Below are 21,431 nucleotides of genomic sequence, written 5' to 3'. Positions count from 1 at the left end.
GCCCTAAAGCGAACATTTTACGCAGGTCAGATGACCATACATCAAACTGTATGCTTCTTTTCACTGGTTATAGAGAATTTGGCATGACTGCCCTTTAGTGAAATAGATCCCATCCAAACTGACCAAACGTTCATGAAACTTTTTGGTGGAGAATACGTAAAAAGCATGTATAAGTCAGTTAATTACAGATTTTATTTTGACCAGTAAGGGAGAATGGCCTGAAAATAGGAAAATGAAACATAATTTGCCCTTGAGTGGCCATGCAGTGTAGTGGCAAATTTATGAAATTTTTGCTAGAAGGAAATGAGGAAATTCAGAAAAATAAGTAACATGAACTCCAAAACCAGTCTGCTGTGCATTCAGAACTGATATGGAAAATCCCCCAGGGAGCAACTTTTAAAGTACCAGTTAACTCAAAAGTGGTAGCTGTTTATTTAAGTGTGGTGGTTTGACCTTGGCTGGATGCCAGGTGCCACCAAGCCGCTCTATTCTTTTTCAGCAGGACAGGTAGGGAGAGAATGAGATGGAAAAGAAAGAAAACTCGTGGGTCAAGATAAAGGCAGTTTAATAAAAAAAAAGCAAAAGCAAAGGCTGTGCATGGTAGCAAAAGGAAAACAAGATTTTGTTCTCTACTTCCCATTAGCAGGAGATGCCCAGCCACTTCCCGGGAAGCAGGGCCTCAGTACACATAGTTGTTGCTCCGGAAGACAAAACATCATAAAAGACGAATGCTCCCTCTCCTCTTCCTTTTTCCTTAGTTTTTATATCTGAGCTGATGTCATATAGTATGGAATATCCCTTTACTTGGTTTGGGTCAGGTGTCTTGGCTATGTCCCCTCCCAAGATCTTGCCCCCTCCCAGCCCACTGGTGGTGGTGGGGGGAATGTTGGAGGCACAGCCTTGATGCTGTGTGAGCGCTGCTCAGCAGTACCCAAAACATTGGTGTGTTATCAACACCTTTCTACACACCAATAGAAAGCACAGCACTATGCAGCTTGACCCAATACATTAAGAAAAAAAATTTAAGGGTGGAATGATAGTAAGTGTAGTAAGAAATTAACCTTGGTACTTGAGAGCCTTTTGATAATATGAAACATTCAACATTCAAGAAGTTGAAGCTGGGTCAAGTTACTGTGGATCTAAAAAGAAGTTCTAAGTCCTAAAAATCCATAAATGTTAGGTAAACTTCTGGGACAAAGTCAGAAGAGTAAGATGTAAAATGGACGATAACTAGCAAGGATTAGAAAAGGTAGCAAGAATGTGATGAAAATAGAAAACCAAGCAATAAATTAGTTTCCTAAATAGTTGGAAGAAAGGCTACTTAAAAGTGAGACTGAGAGACTTCAACTGTTTCATGCATTTTTTGCTTTTTTCTTCTTTAAAAAAGGATCCATGATCATCCAGTTAGGGCAGTTATGAAGAAACAGAGATAAGTCTTTAAACCGAACAAAGGCAAAAAACAAGTTAGAACTTAGAATCATAGAATCATAGAATCGTTTAGGTTGGAAAAGACCTGTAAGATCATCAAGTCCAACCATTAACCTAACATCACCATCCCATCACTAAACCATGTCCCTAAGCACCTCATCTACCCGTCTTTTAAATACCTCCAGGGATGGGGACTCAACCACTTCCCTGGGCAGCCTGTTCCAATGTTTGACAACCCTTTCGGGGAAGAAATTTTTCCTAATGTCTAATCTAAACCTCCCTGGAAGAGATTTCCCCTTGTCCTATCGCCCGTTACCTGAGAGAAGAGACCGAGCCCCACCTCACTACACCCTCCTTTCAGGCAGTTGTAGAGGGTGATAAGGTCTCCCCTCAGCCTCCTTCTTTCCAGCCTAAACAACCCCAGTTCCCTCAGCCGCTCCCCATCAGCCTTGTGCTCCAGACCCCTCACCAGCTTTGTTGTTCTCCTCTGGACATGTTCCAGCAACACAACATCTTTCCTGTAGTGAGGGGCCCCTGTAGTGAGTGAACCCAGTATTTGAGGTGCAGCCTCGCCAGTGCCCAGTACAGGGGCAAGATCACTGCCCTGCTCCTGCTGGCCACACTATTCCTGATACAAGCCAGGATGCCATTGGCCTTCTTGGCCACCTGGGCACACTGCTGGCTCATATTCAGCCAGCTGTCGATCAACACCCCCAGGCCCTTTTCCACCAGGCAGCTTTCCAGCCACTCTGCCCCAAGCCTGTAGCGCTGCATGGGGTTGTTGTGACCCAAGTGCAGGACACGACACTTGGCTTTGTTCAACCTCATACAGTTGGCCTCGGCCCATTGACCCAGCCTGTCCAGGTCCCTCTGCAGGACCTTCCTCCCCTCAAGCAGATTGACACTCCCACCCAATTTGGTGTCATCGGCAGACTTACTGAGGGTGCACTCAATCCCCTCGTCCAGATCATTGATAAAGATATTAAACAAGACCAGCCCTAGAACTGAGCCTTGGGGGACACCGCTTGTGACTGGCCACCAACTGGATTTAACTCCATTGACCACAACTCTCTGGGCTTGGCCATCCAGACAGTTTTTTATCCAGCAAAGAGTACACCTGTCTAGGCCATCAGCCATCAGCTTCTCTAGGAGAATGCTGTGGGAGACGATGTCAAAGGCTTTCTGAAGTCCAGGTAGAGAACATCCACAGCCTTTTCCTTATCCACTAGTTGGGTCACCTTGTCGTAGGAGGAAATCAGGTTGGTGAGGCAGGACCTGCCTTTCATGAACCCATGCTGGCTGGGCCTGATCTCCTGGTTGTCCCGCACATGCCTGGTGAGCACACTCAGGATGAACCACTCCATAATCTTCCCTGGTACTGAGGTCAGGCTGACAGGCCTGTAGTTCCCCAAATCCTCCTTCCAGCCCTTCTTGTAAATGGGTGTCACACCGGCAAGCCTCCAGTCCCCTGGGACCTTCCCTGTTAACCAGGACTGCTGATAAATGATGGGGAGCAGCTTGACAAGCTCCTCTGCCAGCTCCTTCAGCACTCTTGGGTGGATCCCCTCTGGCCCCATAGACTTGTGGATGTCCAAGTGGCATAACAGGTCATAAACTGCTTCCTCCTGGATTATGTGGGGTTTATTCCACTCACCATCCCTGTCTTCCAGCTCAGGGGGGCTGAGTACAAATCAGGGTGCTGAGACAAATAAGATGCTTAGAAATCAGCTGAAATTCATCTTCAAATACTTAAGGAACGATTCAAAGCAGAAAATTCAAAATTTTCTTCAGGAACTCAAGGAATATTTGGGAATATAGAGATATTTAGAATACAGCACAAGGAGAACTAATAGCCCCTATGAACTTTTCAATAATAAATTGTCACGTGTAATTGTATTCCTGAAAGGACAACGGCCACAAGGCTGGAGAAGAAGCAATAAATGTCATTTTACCACAAACTTGCTGCCCCTGTAAACTGCCTATCAACCTCTCCATACAGTGGCAGATCACAAGCCCCCCCAAAAACTAGAGAAAAACAGAGAAAAGCAAAGATGCTGTCATGGCAGGATCTAATGGAAAAATCTTGGGAAACCAGTGGGTTTATGCAAGCTCAGACATTGCAAGTTCTGGGTTTTGTGGATGAGTTAGAAATGGCAGTAGGTCTCTGAATGTCCTCAACCTGTTTAAGTTTATATGGGATCATCTGGGTGCAGAGTGCTCCACTTTTCTCTATAAGCTCACCTTTTACAATACATGTAGACACGTGTCCAGTACTTGCTGGCATCATGATGACTCAAAAACATTTCACATGACAAAAACGAATCACCCACACAATTTCCCTGTACAAGAGGAGATTTTTAGATGTACAGAAGGCAACTGGACACCCAATGAAAAGAAACTGGGTGCAAACACAAATTTATGCTTTTGAAAACCCTCTCTTTTATATATTTAAAGATGTGGGTTATTAAAAAGAAAAATTGTTTTTTTTTTTTTTTTTCTATGAAGTCTTGGAGTCTAGAACCTATGGCAGGAAAGCCCTAGCATCCTCCTTGACCATAAAGATTCACTTTAATGAAGTATGATCTGTGTCACTGTAAACACTGCCATCTGGAAATACTTACCCTTGGAGAAGAGAGCTGGTAGTAAATTGGTTTTCAGTGTTGTTGATAAATATACATGATTTGATGGCTGGAAGTTGAATTTAGACATATTCAGCCTCAAAACATGATGCACTTGTTTTGTAGTTAGGATAACTGGCTTATACTGCTATAGAAGCTTGTAGACTTGTCACTTTGAAACTTCAAAATAAAATAGATTACTTTCTAAAATACAAGCTTAATGGAGCTTCTAGGGAAAAATTTACCACCTGCATATGCTGGATTGGTGACTATAGAGCTCCCTTTTGTCTTTTATTAATCTAGGAATCTGTCTTCCAGCTGGATTTTTCTCTCTCTTCCCCCCTTTGTAACATATATTGCAATTGCCTTGATGCAGTAACTGTTTCCTAAATTAACTCTGATGTTTCCAAGCACATGATCAGAACCTAATAAATTATACTAACCATTCTCATGTATAAGGTATGTATCTTTTTGCCAAGCAGTGCTAGCTATCAGACCTGTCAGCTATGCATCATGCAAAGCTGGTAAATTGGCCTAGACTAGAGGCTGTGTATTTTTTCCGTGATGAAATCATCAGTTGCCTCTAAAACATTCATTTTACAATTGCCTCAATGAGTAGAATGATCTGATGCCAGATTGCTTGCTCTTCAGCTCCTAATAGTTTAAGGAGGAGTTCACATTCAGTTCAAACATTCCGACTTCGGAAATTTTGGTTTAAGACTGTCAAACAATATTATGTCACATCTGATACATTTTAAGATTTGGAGTGAGCTTTACATTTCTCTGTGTAGCCTTACTGTCAGGCTTACAATGAAGGAAAACTAAAAACACAAATTTGAAAGCCAAACTGCTACTGCTGGACAAAATGGCTACATGCCTATGTTTCAGTCACTCAGAGATGTGCCCCAGGCTGGACTTTTGCCTTGTACTTCACCAGACTAGACTGCAGGCATCATTCTGCTCTACTGCCCAGTAAGTTTGGGGTTCCTGAGTGATTAAATATTATCATGTGACATGAGCTGCAAAATAATAGAAATTGTCCATCCATTAAATAGGGTATTTGAGGCATATCTGCAATAATTTGTTGGAGGACAATTTGGAGATCCTTTTGAAAAAGCAAGATAGATATCCCCTTTATATGAACAAGCAAGCCATCAGGACAATAACAAAGTGAAAACCTCTTACAGAACAAGGGCTATTTCCTTTCCATTGGTTTTAAAAAACATGCTTTATTTGAGACTATGGAGTCACCTATTCAAAACATTTGCATCACATAACCCGAATCTGTAGAGCCACAAATAAACCATGAATGTTGTGATTAAGGCAGTGTTAATACAAAAGTGTGAGCACTGAACACTTACTTCATCTAGAGTTGAAGATTCCAGTTAGCTACCGTTCAACCATTTGCCTCATGGTCACTGGATTGAACTCAGTATAGACTTGCCATGGCACAAGCCAATGGCCATCTCACGAGCCATACTACCATATTCTGCAGATGCGGAAATATGGAAAAGCCCATCAAGTAGAGATCAAGATACGGATTTCAGTTTTGGAATTTGCCGCTAACTCAAGTGCTTGGGATCAGACAAGTCACCAAAGTTCTTCTGTCTCTAAGCAGCCTCTAAAATTGTTTTACCTCTGTATTTCAGTTCCTGGGTACCTATCACTTATTGGCTTCAGATGGAATTAAGTTCTCATCATCCTTGGGTTATAAGGCACTTGCTAAAACGGAAACCTTTACTTCCTTTCAGAAGCAGGAGAATTGTAGTAATTATTTTGCTTATACCGTCCTTTGAAATTCAAGTGTGAAAGAAGAACCCTGCAGCATTATGAGCAAAACTGGCCAGTGGTAGTTTAGCTATGTTCTGGGCATGGAGAACAGCAGACATGACATGATATTATGTTTTCAGTGGAGCTTGGGATGAGATAACCAGTGTGCCTAGATGTGCTGAACTGACCAGTTTTAACTGATCAGAAGAAAGCGTAGGCACAGAAAAGATTAGGAGGAGTGAAAAAAAAGAGAGAAAAGCAATAAAGTGAGCCAGACAACTTAAAAGAAGCTAAGATGGAGTGTGAAGACTCTTTTCCCTCTGTGCATTTCTCCTTTCTTTCCATTTCTAAACTTTTTCTTCACTAGTAAGGCAAAAACTCCCATACCAGCATTTGCCCCCCAGCGTGCCCTTTCCCATGGCAAACCCCAGGCAGAGTTCCCAGAGTGCCCTCCACTCCCTTCCAGCTCCCTCCTGCAGCACCTCAGCCTGGACTGGGATGTGTGGGCTTCGCTTTGCAAAAAGATGGCCTAAGCTGAAAAAGATTGCTGCTCAAGGGCTGTAATTTGGTGACTGTTGAGGTTTAGCCTGAGCTGGCAACCAAGCACCACAGAGCTGCTTGCTCACCCTCCCCACCTCGGTGGGATGAGGGAGAGAATTGGAAAAGCAAAAGTAAGAAAACTCATGGGTCAAGATAAGAACATCTTAATAATTGAAATAGTATTCATGTTGTCATAATTAATAACAATAATAATAACAACATCAACAATAATAACAATAATAATAATTTGTAATGAAAAGGAAAACAAGAGAGAGAAAACCACAACCCTGGTAAAAACAAGTGATGCAATCGCTCACCACCCATCGACTGATGCCCACTACATCCCCAAGCAGCCATCACCCTCCCTGGACAACTCCCCCCGAGCATGACATCATATGGTCTGGAATAGCCCTTGGGCCATTTGGGGTCAGCTGTCCCGGCTGTGCCCCCTCCCAGCTTCTTGTGCCCCTGGCAGAGCAGGGGAAGCTGAAAAGTCCTTGACTGGTGTAAGCCCTGCTCAGCAACAACTAAACCATCAGTGAGTTATCAACATTCTTCTAATACTAAATCCAAAACCCAGCGCTATGCCAGTTACTAGGAAGAAAATTAACTCTGTCCCAGCTGAAACCAGGACAGCAACATGCATGAGTTTCTTAGGATTCTTGTGCTTGTCACTGGACTGTATTAAGTTGTCAGAGTTGTGTGGGCCAATGTATAGAATGATTACATCACCTGCTTGTAAGGAAAGTTTCCCCCAGATATGTTCAGGGAAAGTCATCCCTAACGTATTTTTCCGATGTTCCCTGTCTTACTGGAACACTGCACTTCCATCACCTAAGGGTTGATGCTATATATTCCAATAATTAAGCAGGACTGTTGGAGATCATGGTTCAGCTTTCATCTCATCCCTTGGTAATGTGCTTGAGAATACTTACGTTGACATGCAAAGTTAAGGCAGATAAATAGGGTTCTTTGTATCTTCTCTTAATGCAAACAGTGGCAATTCTGGCTGTAAAGAGTTGTCTTTACTCAGATTTCTGTTTGCTTTTTCAGACACCAAAACCTCCTATTTTATGTGTTCAACAAATAAACAAATTCAGCCACAACTCAAAAAATCTGCTATATTGTTTGTTCCATGGTAAAAAAGTGCCATTTCTTCACCGTTTAATTTACCATATAAAAGCACTATACTATGACAGTGACAATTCAAAGAAGAAACAAAAAGAAATCCTCTATGTTTCCTCCCCAGAGAAGGGATGTGTTTTTCCTTTCCAATTCAACAAGACGCTCCAAGTGTTCATTTAATCACTGTACAAACACAAAATAAGGTGGCTAAAATAAATAAATAGCTAAATAAAAGAGCTTATTCTGCTAGCCTCTATGTGAATGACCTACGTATGAATCATGCTCAAGCATTCTAACAGAAGACAACCAGATGGCACTAAGTCTTCAAATGATACTGTTCAGAACTGAACCAATTCGTGCTAATACAGGCTACGCAAATATTTTAAAGGAAATAGAACTCTCCCATTTTTAGAACAGTTCATTCTATCCGAAATACAATTTTTACCTTTCATTTAGATTCCGATTCAGTATTTAAAGAAGTAGAACATGCTTTAGTTTGAGTCAATGAATGCAAAGGGAATTACTATAATTACCGTGAACTACAGTTGCATCTTTTCCTCCATCTCAGTTTAGTTTTGTCTGTAGTTCTAAACTGTAACCTTCCACTGCAGCATTCCTCTTTGTTTGTAAGCTTTCTTCCTGCTTTTTTGCCACAGCATGCAGAAGAGGCAGACATCTGTATAAGCTGGAGGCTCTTCTTACTTCCATTATGTCAAATTCATTTTGGAGTTAGGCATCAGAAATTGTGCAGTCAAATTCATTCTGGGCCAGGGCATCAGGATTGTGCAGTCAAGCTCAGAACAGCAGTGCTCCTTTGCTTATTGTATAACGCTTCATAAAAGAAGCCAGCCCATTTAATAGGAAAAAAAATACCAACACCAAACCACTTTTGATATGTATTAAACTTTCCTGCACGCACTTGCAACTTTTTCTGGTATTTTTGTTTCTTTTACTGATTATTCTTAACATAAACAGCATTAAATTAATTGAAAGCAGTAATTGAAATCAGATTTTTACAATTTACAATGTAATCATGTCAGGGAAAAAACATCACTGCACACAACTCTTATAATTAAAACATTGTTTTGGAGGAAGAAGCAAGACAGAGCATTATTTGTTTTACTCCTTCAGAAATTCTTGTCCATTTTGGCCTGAGGGTAAGGATTTGATTAAAATGTGTAAATTAATGGTGTCTTTCATCAAGATTTAATGTTGCTACATGAATATGCTGTTTTTCAACTGGAAGGTTTGGGACTTGATTATGTTTGCTTTTAAATATTGGGTAATAATACCCAGAAATCAAGTTAGCATCTACTCTTCTTGTTCTTTAGAAAGTCAGACTAGGTTATAAGTCCTTTCTAAATTTAATGCCTATTATTCTGCAGTGAGATCCTGTTAGGTATTGGAGAGCAAAATAGCATGCAAACAGACTTCTGCCTACCTGTTTGGCAATGACTGCTTGATTTTATTCTGAAGCTGTGCACCTTCAGGAGGGAGATGTCTATTTTGGCAACCTAGTGTAGTCGGGTCATTTACCTGTTCAACATTACTTAATCTATTTTGTGGAGCTTGTTTATCATCTTGATACAAATTGCAGAAGATAGAATCGATGTGTTATTTTCTCTCTGACATTTCTTTTCCTTGCTCGTTGGATTTCAGCCACTCAGACCTGTAAGTCCTGCCCAGGTGTCCGCCCCAACCTATATCCTAGCAGAAAAGTGAACTTCATTGCCGAGAAATTCACTCAGTTTGCAACTTAGGCAATCATTTCTTCTAGAATGAGTGTGCCAAGGGCTGAAAGTAGCTGATTGCCATTTCAGTGGCTTCTTCTTGTTCTGTGGAAAAGTGAAAAAATGTTTGCGTAACTTTGGTGGAATTCTGGTCTTATATTTATATTCCTGATGTGTTATTAGGATCTTATTTACTGGATCACTTATAAATAGAGTTATTGCTTTTCAGAGGAGAAGGAGAATAAGCATGTGGTTTCTTTATTCTTTCATACGGCCTTGCCTTCTCTATACAGAGAGATTATGATGCTTTATTAATGGTTTTTAAAACTTCATGTTCTGTTAACACAACTCTTACAGACCACCACGATGTTTTCTCATATTGCTTGAGAGAGGCTTGTGTTCTCCTGAAATCTACAGTCTTCCAGCTTAAGTCTAAACAAAATCACTATTTTATTTTCTGGACCTTCTAATAATGACCAGGTGACATCATCCATATTCATCTTCCCAACGCAGGAGCTCAGGAGTTCAGGAATGTTCCTTTAAGCTTTTTTGAGTTCATCCTATTGCTTCTTTCTCAGGACACTCTCAGCTGTTATGAAAGGGAAAAACACATAGATAAGACCCAAGATCTCTATTAAAGGCATGATAACATGGCTTCAAAATTGTCTTTAGAGACACTGAATGAAGGTGGAGGTTTCCTTTATGGCAGATATAGACACTGTGCTGTCTAAACTCAAGGTTTCTGCTCAGGTCTCCACAGTACCAAAGCTGGGACTACAGTGCTGAGTTAATGAGTGATTGTAGTGCTGGTCCATCTGCGCCCATGGCAATGCAGCATCAAATGTCATAACACAATCACGGAATAAAAGTAGGGCACAACATCTCTTTCTCCCACAGCAGCAGCCTAAATTGTGCTCCTTTCAGCAAGTTTGTATTCTCCACAGAGGTTGCAAACTAAGTCCTAATTGACACCATATTCATCTTTAGGTATTTCCACTGTTGTGCATAAAACTACATTATGTATATTGTGCACAAAACTATATTAGATTTTACGGCACTGAAAACTCTGATTCTCTCCTTCATTCCTTTAGAATGCATTTAATTATTGCCTTCTAAGACACTATGTTCCTAGACTGAATTTCAGCGAGTTTTTTCCAGGAGTCTGTGTTAGTCTTGCCACCCACCAAACTTGAGGTTTATGTACACAACTTCGATGAAAGTATTTGAACCTTTGGCTCATTTTTTTGGAAAGCTTCCACCAGCCATTTCTACAGCCATTGCTTTCAGACAGGAATAAGGGACAACTGAGATCTTTTGTGTTAGACAAATTATGAAGTTTATTATCTTACATTTGCCCTGTGCTCAGAATTTTTTTTCAGTAACATTAGAACATTACTTGTGCATAAAGGTATTCACTTCCCTTTACACAATCTAGATAGGAATTGTAAAAACAACATGAATTTTTTGCACTTCCCATGACAGAAATGTAGAAGCTATTAGAGTGTATCTATCAGCATAAAATGCTTTGAAATGTATGAGCCAAAGACACTAATACGTGGCAGTACCAAAAGACTGAATTCTTGTCATAGATTGTCTGTATGATTGTAACATGGGGATCCATACATACATATTCTCATAACACATTATCTTTTGTCACAGACATTTACTTTGAATGTTTCTTTAGGTATGGTAGTCTTCCAGCCTACACCTCTACTACAAGGTATCTGTCTTGTAGAAGCTGCTTTAGTGTTCCTTAAAATATTTTGCCTCTCTCTCTCTACCAGTCATCCTCCCTCTTTGTGTGCTGAGATCCCTATCCTTGCAAAGAAGACACCCAACATGATGGTGGTTCAGTACTATTCTGCCTTTTAGGCCCTTCATATGCTGCCCCTAAGGGTCTAAGACACATGCATATATCAAGCAGCCATGACAGGCACGGTAATGGTATTGGTACTCTCCACTGCAGAACACACATATGGACAAACCAGTTAAAAAAACCCCACAGTTATTTTTCTGTAAGGTAACAAAATTAATTTCATCTTTCATAATCATTATCATGATTATGTAATAGGTCTTGTGTGCATGGTGATATGAGGAAGGTAAGATTTGGATAGGTTATATTCTTCTGTTATGATAGTTCCACATTCACATGTTTGCTTCCTCAATCTAAAGATAAGCCAGTGTGTAATTATTGTTGTATAACATGGAAAGATTGCAACAAATTATGCCTCTCCAAAGTTCTAAATCTTCCATGGTTTGGAATGATATAAAAATAATATAGACAGTTAAAATTAAGGCTAATATTTTAGAAATTTTTGTGAATAAGATGGGAAGAAGTACTAAATGATCATCAGATTGAGTAGCTTGAAAAGTTTTTGAGGGAAGAAAGGATGAGTTGTTTAGGTCAAAACGTATTTTTTGCTTCCTTGGCATAAAGAAAAAAAAAACTAATTGAGGAAAGGTGATTTGCTAGACAGGTTGAACTGGGAAAAGTTCTATTTTTATGGACTCATATTTTCAGAAGCCTGAAACCTCAGCTAGACAATTATGTTTCTGTGTAGAGTCAACAGTTATATAGCATAATACGGTCTTCTGGGTCAGAAACCCTGGGATCTCCTGGGCTTTATATTATTGCTATCACAAATTAGTTTTTCTAAGAATAATAGTCTAAATGCTCTTCACATACTACTAAAGACTAGATTTATGGACTCATATTTTCAGAAGCCTGAAACCTCAGCTAGACAATTATGTTTCTGTGTAGAGTCAACAGTTATATAGCATAATACGGTCTTCTGGGTCAGAAACCCTGGGATCTCCTGGGCTTTATATTATTGCTATCACAAATTAGTTTTTCTACGAATAATAGTCTAAATGCTCTTCACATACTACTGAAGACTAGATTTTCTCATGCAAATAAGGAAGGATTTTTTTTTTCGATGAGGGTGGTGAAACACAGGCGCAGGTTGCCCAGGGAGGTGGTAGATGCCCCATCCCTGGAAACATTCAAGGACAGGTTGGACGGGGCTGTGAGCAACCTAATCAAGTTGAAGATGTCCCTGCCCATGGTGGGGGGGTTGGACTAGATGACCTTTAAAGGTCCCCTCCAACCCAAACTATCCTATAATTCTATGATTCAATGATAAATAATTAAATGTGTTCCTATAACATCACATTCTTCAAGATTTGGTGAAAGACAGCAAGTTAAGATGGGACAGTTTCTAAATGTAATTGATCAACACAAATGTATTCATAACAGATTCAATAGATGTTATTTGTAAAGTTCTATGGACTCAAATATTTTTGTAAGCCTTAAAAAGTTGTTAAAATTTAAATAAAATAAAATCCATATTCGCAGTATGTGCTTAGCCATCTTCTTTTAGTACTTGATAAAAATAAGCACAAAAAAATTGCTATTGCTGAGAATTTGGGGCTTGTGGTTTGGCCTGTTTGCCTGTGAAATCGATGGCATTTTCTCTCATCTCGCCCCACCCTTTATTTCCTTTCTTTTTTCCTTTCTTCTCTTGAGTAATCAGAAATAGATTTCTGTCCTGCTGAGGTTATTTACATGTCAAAATTTCCAGCTTTTCACTGAAACATTATGAAGTGAAAACCTGTAGAAGTGAGGAGGAAAGTCAAATAAGTAAATAAATGGATAAATAAATAAATAAAAGAAATCTTACATACTTCAGTATAGCCATGCAGTAACACTCCCACTGAAAAGCAGGATTCAAATTACTGGAGCAGTTAATAATTCTGTATACGAATCCTGTCTCTTCCTTGGGCTGGTGCTGACGTTTAACATTACAAATACAAATGAAGAGAGTTCTGAAACTGCCCACGAATTTTAGGGGTGGGTTCCCTACTTTGTTCTGCTCTGTACCACCTGCACTGCTTATTTAAGAAAAAATTATCATTAAGTCAGAGGAAGCCCATGGAAAGATCTACCAGTGTCAAACAGCCACAGGTGACAAAGCTGTACCTGGTAGTGACTCCATTGCTCTCATTTGCAAGATACAGGGATATTTCTAGGCAATAGGAGGAGGAGTTGCACGAAAAGAAAATGGTAGATGGGATTTAGGCTAGATATAAGGAAGAAATTCTTTACAACAAGGGTGGTGAAACACTGGAACCTCTGCCCAGAGAGGTGGTAGAGGCCCCATCCCTGGAAACGTTCCAGGCCAGGTTGGATGGGGCTCTGAGCAAGCTGGTTGAGTTGAAGATGTCCCTGCTCATTGCAGGGGGATTGGACTGAATGATCTCTAAAGGTCCCTTCCAACCCAAAACATTCTATGAGTCTATGATTTTAAGTTCTCCAACCAGCATTTTTTGTCAGAGATGCTTTATATATATCTGCAGGTTCCCCTGATGGTACCAACTGGCCTTGCATAGTCTGGCTGAAAGAGCAGTTTCCTTACCTGCAGTATTCTACAGTGACCTTCAAGCACTGCAGAAAATGTATCTTTTAAACCTGATATATTAAATGAAACTGATTTATGAAGACATTACTGAAAACGTAAACTCAGTAGAACAGGAAACCCCAAAAAAGCGGTGGTCAGAGAATATGCAAAAGCGTACATAACTATGGTGTGCAGTATTAGTGCACCTCTGTCTTTCTCGCTAATGTTAAACTACTCAGATCTGTTGTTGTTTGCCTTCCTTCTATAGGTGAACGGTATTGATCTTCGAGGTGCTACCCACGAGCAGGCTGCAGCTGCGCTAAAAGGAGCAGGGCAGACGGTAACAATCATAGCACAATACCAGCCGGAGGGTAAGCAAAATAATAAACTTAAAGACATATGGTAAAAGATAAGTGCTTTAAAGCCACCCATTTAACAGGATGAGGCTGCTATAGATAGTGCTTTTCCCAGCTATCATCAGAAGTCATCTGGAATAAAAATTCAAGTGGCAATTCTATCCCAAGGAAATGGTTGCATTTTTGTCACAGACTTTGCTTTTAGAAGTATTTTATGCAACTACAAGAACAATCTTTAAATGTGCCTATAATAAGACAGTAATCAACATTTAGTTAATCATTTTATTTTCACTATTGGTTGTTTTATGTTCTTTTCTACTCTCCTTCTGGAGACAGTACAAAAGATAAGTTAAGAATGAACAGAAATGCCAGGAAGATCTGAAGTTGCTTCGGACAGTCAGATCAGAATTAAGCAAAGATAAATGCTTCCTGCCAAATGCATAGAGCTTCCCGTTATTACTTTGGGGTGAAGGTGTCCTTGTAGCTCTAGGGCAATCAGCCGCAAATAACAAGCACTTACTAGAGAAAATAACAGCTTTCCAAATGAAAGCATCAACAGGAAATTCAGCAAAATATAAGACATTTAGGGTGGGATGTATCTCATCCAGCTTTTGGTGTCCAATATGTAGCCCTCCAGAGCTTAAGCTAATTTCAGTGGGAAGAAGTAGGTGTTGATTGATTTTATGAGTCCAGAGTTAAGTGACGGGACTCCTCATTGTCCATGAGCTGTGTTTTTTCCTGATACGACTATCTGAGGCTCTCAAGGAATTCCTGAAAGGAATATCGCTTTCTGGTAGGAACTAAAGATGGTTTTCCTCTGCAGTAGCTGTGACTTTTAAATTCTTCCCAGGTGAATTCAGCAACTACAGGTGTCTCTGAAGACTTCCCGGCACCATTTTATCAGTTTTCCGTAAACAGTTCTGGCTCAATTCACAAGTCCTGCTAGGACCTGTCAACACAAGCTGTTGATTCTGACTGATTGTGCCCAGCCTAGGACACGTGTAGGTCTCAGGTGAAACAGCACAGCTCTAGTAACAGGTTCAGCCAGTCAGTTTTTTCAGAGACACTGGGGAGATGAATTAGTGCTGCCAGAGTTTATCCAGCATGGTACCTTCTTTTGTTTCTCTGGATCCTGATGATAAGCAGACAAAGAGAAAACCAGCTGGTATTTGAGTCAAGCTTACAATTGTGCTTCAGATCTGGTATCGTGCACCCGTTTATTGGTTTATTTGCACTTGAGTCACCAAGCAGAATAAATCAGGCCATACGAAGAAATGGGCAGATGAGAGCAAATGAAATTGCAAGTGTTTATCTTTAGTTAAATAAATGGAACATATTAATATAAAAATGCATAAGCAATAATCAGTTATTTCAAAGAAAAAGTATTGAAAAACAATTCCATTACAGACAGCTATCCACACTGGATTCATGTTCCCATTAGTTCCGGCAGTCTTGTTTGCTGTCTGGTGATTTTATACTGCAATTATCACCATGGTGTCTGAATACTTGTAGCAATCACTGGCATTTCAAAGTTGTTCTATGCCATTTTTAATACACAGAAAAATACATCACTTGACAGATTTTTCCTATTATATTTGAACTTTTAGTTGACATACTTTTCCCTTATATTTTACCAGCTCTGTAATATGGCAAATTCGGGTTTGGTGAACATGCAATTCAAATGATGCCAATAAAATCCATCAAGTATTATACTGCATATTTAGTCTACTTTTCCAATAACACTGCTCCATTCACCAAAAACCCTGCTGAGGGCAGACTAGTCCTGACTGTGTGACTTGTCAGTGAAGCACAGCCAGTTTTCCGTTTCACCCAAATCATTCAAAACACACTGAAGAGAGTGGAGCTGGTGAAGAACAGGCCCTGGAAGTTAGCCTTTTTGTAGGGAATGACTGCAATTTTTAGGGTAGTGAGAGCATTCAGTAGATATGCAGCATGTGTTGCCTTATGGCTGAAGTATTTAATTTTAATTTGAGAAGCTGGTTAAGGCAAACTGTATAAACATAGATATGAAATGAAGTATCTATTTCCATAAAATTTCCCTAACAGCAAAGAAAGATGAAACAGGTTTAAAACAGTTGTTTAAATAACCTTCCCACAGAATTATTTAAGGATTTACGGGTCATGCAGAAAGACAAACACCCTCTATATCAGCATCAATATTTATTTTTTTTTTTCTAAAGATCCTGCACAACACTTTTTGTCCTTTCTATGTAATTTAAACCTGATCTTTTATTTACCATATCTTATCTTCATGCATGTATTGCATAGTCATAAAATAGAGTCTTAAAACTGTACAGCTGTGCTTCCTCCAGGGCCTCCTCACTTTAAAATGCTTCCAAAACTAGTAAAGAATGTAAGTAAAGTAAACTTGTAGCTTGATTTTTCCATTTTCATACTGGAAGCTCTGAGTTGTTACTACAATTTCAGGTTTTTGGGGAAATCCAAGGATAGCAACTTCAAATGCTAACCAATACCTTTTTTAATCTTTTCCAGCTTATTAAGCCTTTAGATGTTGTTGCCAGAATTCAATGAAACCTTTAGCTATTGATATTTCAGGTATTAAGTGATGGTGATATGAGTGCCAGTTAATACTATAAGCAAACCAATGATTAGCAATTAAAATTGTTTGTAGAAAAACTTATGTTCCAATAATGTAGTTTTTATGCAGTAGAGGAAAGCTTACAACACACTTGGCAATCACATACTGTTTCCAAAAACAAATAATATGCTTTGCTGTGGGAAGAAAATGAGGTGACTCCTTAGAAACAGCTTTCAAAGTTTAAATTCCCCTTTCCTTGTTTCAAACAGTCAAAAGTTCATCTGAACCTCATATGAACTCCCCTCACATTCATGTGTATCAGCTTGGCAGCAAATCTCATGAGAATGGCAACTCCTGCAAAAAAAAAAATAAAATCTAGTGCTTGCCATCAACTTGAATAGCTTTTCCTCTTGATCTTATGGCACTTTGTTTTCTCATCCTGTCTGGAATAAACGAATGCAGAGACTAGCTCAGATAAAATAGAATAGCAACACAATTTTTTTTTGAATTATGTCAGACTTGTGGTTGGTGATGGTGCTTCTCTGAACCATGCTGCCTATCCCTCAGATGAAAGCGATCTTGGAAATAGGAGAAAATTCCTGTAAAAGAGCACAGAGACAGTGAACAAAGGGAGAATTACAAGCAGTGATTTCCTGAGAAGGAGCTGCATGGAAATACAAGGGATGGTATGAAGAATGGAGAAAAGCTCCTCAGCTCTTCTGCCCTTCAGTCCCTGATCTCCTCATACACAGTCACTATCTTTATTTCACTCATCTCTCTGAGAAACAAGAGAGAGAAAAAGAGGTATGAAAGTCCAAACAGACATTTAAATTCTGTGAACAAAAATATGGAAATATTATTAGGAGCAAAAGAAAAAGAAATCACAAAGATTAAAATACCAGAGCTCAATGGTGAGAGTATATGTCTATACCTTTAGGAACAGCAATCATAACTTTTGGAGTCATTCCTTACTTTTATTTTAAAAACTGAAAATAACCTGTGTACTGTATCTTATGTACACGTGTATAGTGTAAAGAGAGGTCAAGTAAACAGAAGTCAAGTCATGTTAAGCATCATGATCTCTTATGGTCATCGCGGGTGTAGTTCACATGGAGATTTATGCATGAATTCGAAGTACATGAGCCATCCTGCACACTTCAGAAAGATGGCTTTTTGTAGTCATGTGCTGCTCATATCTTCTACACGTGGTTGAAATGAAATTAAAGAGAATCTAAGGACCAAAACCTGCTTAGAACAAAATTAGAAGAGGAACCGATAACTTATATTTAGCTTTGCTCTCAAATTTTTAATATTCTTGGAAGCATTTAACTCTCCTCCCAACTTAGCAACTCTCAGATCTCTTTTAAAACATTGCACAAATATGGACCTAGTGAGTAGGCTCTTCTCTTCCACAAAATAAAAACCTGAGCCTGGAAAATAATCTTAGGGTGGAAGAGTGTGTCCTTATTAAACAGTTAAGTAGAATTTAAAATGGGAATATATACTACATAGGGAAACACTGTTTACACTTCCAGGTTTTTATGCAGGACGTAGTTTGATTTTAATGACAAGAGTTGTAAATTACAGCCCAGTATGGAAGGAGTTAAGAAAAAACCATTTTGTCAGTGAAACTGAAATACATTTTCAAAGGAAGGTGAACTTTAGTTGAAATAGCAACAATTTATACTGAAAGCCACAGCTTGGGAGCGGGGGTATACAGAACCCTGGACTCCTAATGAAGATGCTAAAAAGCTTCATTGCACATTTTAGCCTCAAATACTCTGTTCCTTCCGCCCGCGGCAGTGTGAAAGGGTAGAACTTAGCCCTAAGATTTTTGCAGAATATTCCGTGTCAGTGGTCTGCGAGCTGCCTTGTGCTGCATTGCAGTGCCTCTGCAGCTATTCCCTCGCCACAGCCCCTGGAAAACTGCTAAACCGCCCAGAAGTTTCATGCGCTTTAAATCTTTCAAGTGAGCCAGTTAACTTTCTTCCTTAACAGCTTGCATATAGGGAAAGCATTCATTGATAACAGTTTGATTAGACCAGCTGGCAACGAAGAGGTCCAAAAGTTGTGACAGCAGGAGAATTTCTGCTCTCCCACCTCCTGAAGGAGCCGTTAGCTGCCCGCTCCTGACTCGGTACGCTGCGCCCGCGGGAGGGTGAGTAGGGGAGCTTTAGCTAGAGACTGAGTATCAGGCGGAGAGGTATGGAGATAGGCAGCATCTTTCTTTGCAGACATTAGCTAAGGAAATTTTTGGAGAGCTGCACCTACAGGTATAAGCATCCCATGGCGGCTATGGTACTAAATTCACTTTTAAGTTCTGTTGTTTCTGAATCTGGGAGGCTCACGTGGTGCGTTGTAACAGACCTAACTTGCATAAGCAGCATCAGCTCTTACGAAAGCAAACTCCTCATCTTACACATTCATCTGACCTACTAATGCATGAGACCTGCTCTCTTTAAAGTATCAGAGTAAAAATCCAGGGATCACTTTTACGGGTCTATCCCTGAACAGTCATGGATACTTTTTAGCTCTTTCCCCCATTTCATTCCCTGTTCCTGCCTCAAAATACAAACGCTTGTCTCCTGTTTGGTACAACAGTCACCTGATTCAGATCTTTAACCTTTCCAGATTCTGCAGGAATAAGGTTGATACAAAATATATGGGAAGAATAAATAATTGTATTTATTCATCTTTGTCTACGTCACTTCTAGACTTTGAAATATGAATACTCATGTCAACGGCCGCTTTTCCCAGCTGTTGAAAATCAATGTAGCTTAATTACTTGGATAAAGTTGCATTACAGCAGTTGGCTTTCATCTGGAAGGCACTGTATCCAATTGCCAAAGAATGCAGGATATTAAGGTTATATTTCATGCATGTGTATTAAAGAATATAACGACACCTTGGAATGGGCAAGTTGGATCTGACCAAAGGCCCATTTGCTGAGGATCCTGTTTCCAACAGTGGCCAACAGCTTAGGGAGAGAAGAAAGAACAGGACAAGCACATAGAGATACTTGCACCGAATACCGCCCTACTGACTGGAGGGGTTGAAAAATCCTCTCCTTGTCCTCAGCTGGAAAATATCACCACTGTAAAGATTAAAAAAAGCAAGAAACAGTTTAGAGGTCTGTTTCATAGATGAGAAAATTTTGTTGAGAAGTTCAGTGCATTTTTTTAAGTTAGGAAAATTGAGAAGGAGGGAGTAATATAAACAAGAAAACACAACGTTATGGCAGTATATATTTTTTTCCTTGTATTAGAGCCTTTCTTTTTAACTTAAAACCACCAAAGAAGATGCATTGTTCCAAAACCAGAGAAGTTTTTATTTCAGACCCTGATTTATTGATAACAGTTGATAATGCACCAAAGTTCTCCTGTGTGGGAGACAAGTACTACAGTCTCATCCAGATAGCAGTATCAAAGGCTGGGGTTTTTTCTTTTCTCTTTTTTACCCCTTTTTACAGTGGCATCTCCAACTCTACTGTTTTGTTATTTTCTGATAAAGTAACAGTAAGTTACAGAATAGTAAATTGTTTTCTCTGCTTGATTAAATGTCAGGCCTATCCCTCCCTTGCTTGTCCATGAAATGCCCACTGAAGAGAGACTAGCCACATTGAAGATTATGTTGTCAAAGCTAGTTCTCCTTCTTCTAATAATTTAAACACATTTTGCTTCAACGGAAGCGCAGAAGTTCGCTAAGCAATGAATTGCTTCTTTGTTGCAGAGATTTCTGTATAAATTAAGATGTTTAACAGTACTATGTGGCTGCAATACACAACTTCATGTAATGTACTAAATCATACCACATGATATTTGTGTGCTCAAAACTAAAACTCTGGCACTTAAACTAACCCTTGAGTGCTCCAGGTTATGTCAGCAGTTAATGTAGGCGGTTAGGTTTGAGATTGGTATTTGCTGCTTTTCCTTCTTTTGATTTTTAAAATATGACTTTGGTACCCTTAAGACAAATGCAGCGGTGGCCAAGATCATACCCCACTTGTCTGGCCATGTAAGATCCTTACCTTAAGTATAGCTTTCTAGTTGCTGCATACTATTTAGAATACACTGCTTTTATTTTTATATTGTTGGAGCAAAGTCTTCAACTTTATAATTTCATTGCAATCTTCACGCCATCTTTACCTCAAATAAAAAAAAGAAAAAAACAACAAACCATGATTAAAATGAAAAGGACAGTTTAAAAATCTCCAGATCCACTTTCAAATTATTTCCTCTTATCCCAGCATTTCCTTCTGTTTGCCCCAGCTGTCCTCACCACGGCTCTGCTCTACCGCAGATTAACTCTAGGCCCTAAGTGACTCTGCCTGGGTACATGGGCATTGCTCCAGCACAGACAGATATTTCTGGGGGTCTTCAGATGCCACAGCTGAAGAAGCACCAGGGATTACAAATGTTCTTTTAAAGTCAAGGCTTTGTAGGATTCTCCTGAGACACAAAAGGTTATATTTTAATTCCTCCATTAAATTTAAAGATCACATTCCCCATAGAGTTACACAGTGTAACTTATCCAACACTGAATATTTAATAAAAAGCAGAATTCCATTTTTTTTTAAATCTTTAAATTCTTTTTGAATGCATTTCAGCGGGTTTTGTTTTCTCTCACTCTCTTTTTTCAATCGCTAATTGTGCTTTTCATCTGAAAAGAATGTATTTTCATCTGAAAAAAATGCTAAAGACATTTTGTGTTTACTTTCTTTTTTACTCTTTAAGCAATAATTTTACCAACATTTTTGCTATTTTAATTCTTTCATAGTGACATCATCACATACATCATATGACTTCAGAAGCTCATATTTACTTCCAGTTATTCAGTTTAAAAGGTGTTCTCTTTTTTATTTTGTCTAAAATAGTCAGCACTCGCTATGCATGAAACAAGTTATGGCT

General features: G+C 39.4%; 1 protein-coding gene across 6 annotated transcripts in view; it reads left to right on the top strand.

The window, feature by feature from the left end:
* The window catches only part of DLG2 (discs large MAGUK scaffold protein 2), a 698,848-nt gene that overhangs the window by 462,723 nt on the left and 214,694 nt on the right, over positions 1–21,431 (top strand). For all 6 annotated transcript variants that reach the window (XM_035897884.1, XM_035897901.1, XM_035897894.1 and 3 more), the window contains one exon: positions 13,877–13,979. In XM_035897884.1, coding sequence (XP_035753777.1) covers positions 13,877–13,979 — 103 coding nt within the window. The remainder of the gene's footprint in view (positions 1–13,876; positions 13,980–21,431) is intronic.

Source organism: Egretta garzetta, unplaced genomic scaffold (assembly GCF_000687185.1).
Source record: "Egretta garzetta isolate BGI_Z169 unplaced genomic scaffold, ASM68718v1 scaffold20, whole genome shotgun sequence".
Classification (NCBI taxonomy): Eukaryota; Metazoa; Chordata; class Aves; order Pelecaniformes; family Ardeidae; genus Egretta; species Egretta garzetta.
The sequence above is the reverse complement of the archived record's forward strand: the minus strand, read 5'-3'. Positions and strand labels throughout refer to the sequence as shown.